Below are 7,567 nucleotides of genomic sequence, written 5' to 3' on the forward strand. Positions count from 1 at the left end.
TTTCTACAATGGAGTTTAAAACAGAACTTTGATTTCACCCCCATATCCCAAATTGTATAGTAACAACAAGGAGTATGACATCTAACATCAAAACATCAATCATACGTTAATTAACATGCAATTTCATTCATTTGGTCATGGATTTGCATACTTTATTCATCAAGTTCATCACTCACATATGAACAACCACACATACCATTATCATGAATATGAACACACAAAATGGTAAAATAGTGCACGAAAATCATATAAGAACACATATAATCATGCAATTCCATAATTGATTTCATATATTCATTCAATACTCATCCAAAGAAATAAATGTGAAGAAAATCTAATGGGATTAAGGGTATCCCTCTACCCGAACATGAAAAATACATCATATTAGGAGTAATCTCCCCAACCTTGATTTTCCCGCAAAAATGCAACTTCAAGCTCTAACAACTGAGTTCTTCCTATGCCTTAGCCCTTGCATCTTCCTCTTTTCAACCAAAATTCAGTTTTACGTAAAAATTCTCGAAACTCTTTTACTAACCTTTTTATTTGTAACATAATCTCTCTCAATTAGAGACTTCCAACACTACCCTCACTTATCCTCTTATTTACCACCATGCCCCTCTTAGCTCTAATTTTATTTTAATAAAAATACTACTAATATTCCCCTTATTTTCTATTATTTCTATGTTTCTCATTTTCCACCAAAGGTCTTCTTCTCTATTTATTTTAATAGATTAAATAAAATGACTACTTCTAATTATTTTAGTAATGATTCTCATTATTCTAGCATTATCAATTATATTATTTGGTTAACTAATTAGAACTACGTACTTCCAACCCAAGGTACTAACTACTACTACTAACCACCCAAATACCATCCAATGCACATAGAATCAATTTAAATAATTAATACACATAATTTCAAATAAATAAATAATTTAGAAAATTGGGGTGTTACAATAACCAATAATTGCTTCTTGGAACACCAAGAAATGAGAGCTCCTAGATACATGAACAAATACCATGTAGTATTCCTACTGTCCACTCTGTCACCATACCAGTCTGAGTCTGAATAGCATATCAGCTCAACATCATCTAACACTCCAAATGGAAACATAATTATATGCATCAGAGTTCTCTTTACATACTTGCGTATCCTGACTGTAGCTTGGTAATGTTATCATTTTGGCTTACTCATAAACCTACTTACCACTCCAACTACATAACATATGTCAGGCATGGTGTTACACAGATATCTCAGAGAGCCAACCAATTGTTTGAAAGTTATAGCATCTACTTCCTCACCATCAACATCATAATCTAGTTTATGGCTTGTCTCTGCATGTGTGATTGCAGACTTACAATTCACCAGCTCAAATCTCTTCAATAAATCAGGCTCTTACTTCAGTTGGTGCACAATGATTCCTTTATCAGTGTTTAAAATCCCCATCCCTAGAAAATATACCATGTTTCCAAGGTCAGTCATATCAAATGCTTTCATCAACACCCTTTTGAACTTCTTTATCTCCAAATTACAGATCCTTTAGTAGTACGTCATCTACATAAAGACACACCAATATCACGTTGCCATTAGAGATATACTACACATACACACTATACTCTATTTCACAATTTTTAAATCTCTGATGCTCGAAAAATGAATCAATTTCCAGATTCCAAGCCCATGGAGCTTGTTTAAGCTCGTACAACACACTACCTCAAGTTTTGCCATCATCAAAAAAGGGAGTATATGAGTGAAACTTTCCATTAGATGTATTTTGCATGATGTCAAAACTAGGATACTTTAACGTTAATGTATATTGGGTGGTATTCTTTGATTCTCAATGCACATCTTAGCATTATGAAGCATAGAAACATTTGGAGATAAGTTGGAAAAGGTTTCATACATAAAAAATGTATCAAAAACAAGTTTTATGGGAAAATTAACCTATGTGTCGACACATACATGTTTCAGGTCGACACATAGAAGAAATTTTTTCTCTGTGTCGACACATGTATTGCCTTTTTAAATCCTGTAGCTTCTGTTAGACATGTCGCCTTTACAGATCGACACATGACCTTTACAGGTCGACACATGCGTCGAACATGTTGGCTCATGACTTTCACAGGTCGGCCCATGCAACGGTTTTTCCAAAAATTCATAACTTTTTCAAATATTTTCATTCCTTTTGCCTCCAAACATTCATACATATAAATACTTCATACATGCATCATTTTCAATTAAGGTTCTAGAGTAAAGTTCTAGATAAAACCTATACGAAACAAAGATTTCAAAGCATTCTCATCATCTTCAACCTTATTCTATGCATACACACAAACAAATTACACATTATCATTCTTTGTTGGGGTGCTATATAGAATTAGGGTTGATAACATCAAATTTAGAGAGATTGTACTGTAAATTGGGTTGAGATCAGTGAGGGTTTCAAATAAGAAAACCGAGATGAGATTTTCCTTCAAGATCTTTTAGGGATTTGAAGGTTTTGGATAATATTACACAATTCGGATCCGATCGAGTGAAGGCTTTGAAGAACGAGAGGTTCTTGCGAAGGAGTAGCGTGGGACGGTGGATTGCATTGGTAAATCTTGGGTTACAACAATTATGCATTTTGGATTCGATCGAATGAAAGCTTTGAAGAACAAGGGGGTTCTTGCAAAGAAGTAGTGTGAGATAGTGAATCAAATCGTTGGGTTACTTGATCAAGCTTTGATCAAGGGAAAGTAAGGTGTCATAATCAATATCAAACTTAGGGTTTATAGGGTTGGATTGCTACATCTCTCTTGTATACATACTTTTACAAAGTAAGGTTAACTTCAGTATCTCAATTCGAGTTCGAATTAAGGGCATATGTACCCGTAGTGAGGTCGATTGGAGAACTGCCTAAACAAATCCTGTGTACTCTCTATCCCTCCCTCTCTCTCTTTCTTTTATTTTTTGTTTTCAAAATGTTAAATTCATAGATCGTGCGATCAACTCGTTTGGATAATATTTTTGATTATATTTTTGATTACATTTCAAAATGTACTCTCTCTCCCTGCCTTAAGATTGTGATTGGTTTTTAAGATCAACAATATCACATAAATTTCCAAACAATAATGATTGCACATTAGGTGTTCGACACTTTTTCTCAATAGATTTTTTGTGTGTTTGATCATTGGAAATAGTCTATCCTTGTTGCTTTGCACTCAGAGCTTTTTGATAGTGGGTTCGGTTAGAGATTCCATTCGGGCTGCTTCCGCTTGCCATAAAATTTTCAAAACAAATTTTTTTCGTATTAATTTTTTATACTTGTGATTTATTCACCCCCTATAGATCAAAGTCTATCGTCTAACAGAAATGCGATGTGAATCTCTCGCATAGGTCGGTGCATGACTCGATGCTTTCGTCCGACAGACCGTTGAACTATAACCTGGTCGATTCCCTCAAAGTTAGTGTAAATATATTACACTTGGAAGCTTCGCCGACGTGGAAACAATTCAAACTCTTATTGACGAGTTATACATGTTAGTCAGGATCTTCTTTCATGTTGTACTCATTCAATTTAGGAGGCTTCTCCAATGACTTCAGTATCCTGGTGTCTAAAATTCGGGGGCATACATGATGTTTTTGCAGATTCTTCACTGATGGTCTCTCTACCCGATCCTATGGAGGAACATGGCTACCTCGACCTCCCTCGGAGATCCGAGGAGGAGTTTAACGCTTCTCACTCTTCTAGTAACTCTGCAATTTTGGAGCTTCATCTCTCTACGACGTGGTTAACTCGATAATGATTGTTTGACTTTTCTTTGAAAGGGCTTCATGTGTGGTGCTTCCCCTTGGGGCACATCGTGTAGGATTTCTTCAAGGAAGAGCAATCTTTCCTCTATCGCATTTGAATTATGTTGTCAAACGATGTTATCCATGTTATTCAACAACTCATTAATGCCTTGTATTCAGAGATTAGCTTTCAACAATTGGAAAGTAGGGAATGTTTTAGGTCGTGAGGCTAGCGGTGGTACCAGAGGCCAGAGCAGAGGTATTGGAGTAGATCATATGATCTAAGGAGGAACCTTAATTTAGTTCATTCATATATTCATTTTTCCAGTTAAACTTGTTCTATTATAGAACCAGAATTGATCAGAGAATCGGTGATCATGGTGGATCATGATGGACCCGAGCCTTATTTACGGAGGAGGAGGGGTCGACCTTCAAAGTTAGTACTCTAACACTTAAGTCACTATGTGTAGGAGAAAAGTGAATGAAGTTAGAATTTGAAATTGTATACCTAAAATTGGTGCGTGTGATCTTTATGTAGTGGAGTAATTATAACAATCAGTTGTCTTTGAAATGTGAAATCTTAAGAGCCACTGAATGCATCTTGGCTTAAAGTCAACTATTTTTTTTCTTCTATAAAGTAGTTCTCCTATGCCGCAAGCCATCCAAATGAATCATGACTTTCTTCTGGCGACGCGTCGATGTTTTTCTGATCATCCTTGAACACAACTTAAAGTCTATATTTAAAAATATGTAATTAGACTATTTTAATGTAAAAATCTAATCTTAACAACCTAAACACATGTTCATTTAACTCTTTAATACCATATGCTCTAACCCATCAATTAATAAATAGATTAAATTTAAAGATGCTTTATAATTTCAAAAATATATTTATCAATTAAAAGATTTTTTAATTTATACTCAAATTTTTAAAATTAATTTACTTGTTCTCTTTTTTACAATTTTTACTTAAATTTAATTGATATATACTAATATAGACAATAATCATATGAGATTAATTACTATGCACTGTCAGTGTAAAAAATTTTACACTGTTAATTTATCACCATCACCCGTCTGTATTACTTTATAGATTTTTAAAATAAAAGTCAAATTTGTTTCAATATTCAACGATCATGATTAACTAACGGTGTAAAATCCTTTTATTCTAATGATATTCCTCAAATATTTAAAAATATTTATTCTTTTACTTTAACCATCTCTATAATAACACATATAAATAATTGTATTAAATTAATATAAATAAAACTTTTTCGTAATATAGTAATTAAACTCTTTTTCTATCTTTACATACAGCAATATATACTTGCTTTTAGGACATAAACTAATATAAAAAAATGATAGTAACAGTTTTCCATGTCACATACAATTGGATGCGTTGAGTATATGCAGAGCACTCCGTAGTTAATATAGTAATTACGTCTGCTCAATTTTATTGAATGCAATTAACCACCTTATACAACCACTCTTCACTCTTCACTCTTCTTATATTCTACCCTCTTTCTCACTACTCTTCTTTCATCAACTTTCTTTCCTTCCTTCTCAACCATGGAACTCTTAGACATTATCATGTTCTCTTTCACCCTCCTCTTCTTCCGCTGGTGGTGGTCCCGCTGGTCCAAAACCGGCGGCGGTACCAAAAGCCTCCCACCAGGACCACCTGGTTGGCCAATCGTCGGCAACCTCTTCCAAGTCATCCTCCAACGTCGTCCCTTCATGTACATCGTTCGCGACTTACGTCTGAAATACGGTCCAATCTTCACCATGCAAATGGGTCAACGCACGTTGATAATCGTCACAAACGCTGACCTAATCCACGAAGCCCTAATCCAACGAGGCCCACAGTTTGCGAGCAGGCCTAAAGACTCTCCCATTCGACTTATCTTCAGCATGGGAAAGTGTGCCATCAACTCCGCCGAGTACGGCCCTCTCTGGCGCTCACTCCGCCGTAACCTCGTCACTGAGATGATATCACCGCTGAGAGTAAAACAGTGCAGTTGGATTCGTAAATGGGCCATGGAAGCCCATATGCAAAGGATCCAAAAAGAAGCCCATGAAAAAGGTTCCGTTGAAGTAATGAGTAACTGCAGACTCACCATTTGTAGCATTCTCATTTGTCTCTGTTTCGGTGCCAAGATAACTGAAGAACGAATCAGAGACATTGAGAGTGTTCTTAAACAAGTTATGCTAATTACTCTTCCCAAGCTTCCAGATTTTTTACCCCTTTTAACGCCGTTATTCCGTGGACATGTGAAACAAGCGAGGAAGCTGAGAAAGAAACAGGTGGAGTTAATAGTACCGTTAATAAGAAAACGGAAAGCTTACGTGGAGAGTGACGGAAAAAATGGAGATCCAGATATGGTGAGTGTTATATTAATAATCGAACCTAATATAATTTATTAATAATTAATTATTCAATCTATATTTGATTGATTAATTAAATAATTAATTTAACAGGTGAGTCCGGTTGGTGCTGCTTATGTGGATTCGTTGTTTGCGTTGGAAGTTCCTGGTAGAGGAAGGTTAGGAGAAGAGGAGTTGGTTACGCTTGTGTCGGAAATTATCAGCGCCGGTACTGATACGAGCGCCACGGCGGTGGAATGGGCGTTGCTTCATCTAGTGATGGATCAAGAGATTCAAGAGCGGTTATATAGAGAGATTGTTAACTGCGTTGGAAAATGCGGTGTTGTTATGGATAGCGATGTTGAGAAAATGCCTTATCTCGGTGCTATAGTGAAAGAAACATTCCGGCGACATCCGCCGAGTCATTTTGTGCTATCGCATGCGGCGACGGAGGAAACGGAGCTTGGTGGTTACACTGTTCCTGCGGATGCGAGTGTTGAGTTTTACACGGGTTGGTTAACGGAGGATCCGAATATGTGGAAGGATCCGAAGGAGTTTCGACCCGATAGGTTTTTGAATGGGGATGGAGTTGATGTGGATGTTACCGGGACAAAAGAGGTGAAGATGATGCCATTTGGTGCTGGGAGGAGGATTTGTCCAGCGTGGACATTGGGAACTTTGCATATAAACATGTTGATGGCGAAAATGGTGCTTGCTTTTAGGTGGTTACCTGTTCCTAATATCCCGCCTGACCCGACTGAGACATTCGCTTTTACTGTTGTTATGAAGAATCCTCTCAAAGCTGTCATCGTTCCTAGAACCATTTAAGTTTATTACTATTAGGTATAACTGACACTAGTGTCCGATTATCCGTTATTTTTAATAAATGCGGATCGAAATATAAAACAAATATTTTTTATTAATTTTAATTATTTATGTCATAAATCTGATAAATATAAAAAAAAATAAGTTGTGAAAAATTATATTAGAAGTAACTAAAATTTTAATTTTTTAAAATTGAAATGTCTAAAAATTATTAGAATAATTTTAGAAGAAAATAGATCCCAAATACTTATATATATATATATATATATATATATATATATATATATATATATATATATAGTTATAAATTATTATTATTTATTATACTTTACAGTATTCTATCCTTGGCATTATTATGTCTTCATAATGCAGACTGCAATGCCAGTAATTTATTTACTAAATTAATGACTAATATTTAAGAGTTTGGTTGCTGTTTGCTTATTAGTAATATTATACTACTGGTATCCAATTAATAATTTTTATGTAACAAATAAATTACATATGTGATGCTTGAGAAAATCTCAATAAGCTAGCTAGGTTACCAGGCTTCTACTACTCTGTTAACAATACTATAATATGAGAATTCTTAGGGATAGTAAAATG

General features: G+C 35.2%; 1 protein-coding gene across 1 annotated transcript; it reads left to right on the forward strand.

Annotated features, from left to right (window-relative positions):
* Positions 1–5,195: 5,195 nt before the first annotated feature.
* LOC127138425 (cytochrome P450 77A1) lies at positions 5,196–7,156 on the forward strand. Its single transcript, XM_051064876.1, has 2 exons — positions 5,196–6,157; positions 6,254–7,156. Exons 1-2 carry the CDS (start codon positions 5,345–5,347, stop codon positions 6,965–6,967), a joined length of 1,527 nt encoding a protein of 508 aa, XP_050920833.1. The 5' UTR covers positions 5,196–5,344; the 3' UTR covers positions 6,968–7,156.
* Positions 7,157–7,567: the final 411 nt, after the last annotated feature.

This window comes from Lathyrus oleraceus, chromosome 4, assembly GCF_024323335.1.
Source record: "Lathyrus oleraceus cultivar Zhongwan6 chromosome 4, CAAS_Psat_ZW6_1.0, whole genome shotgun sequence".
NCBI lineage: Eukaryota > Viridiplantae > Streptophyta > Magnoliopsida > Fabales > Fabaceae > Lathyrus > Lathyrus oleraceus.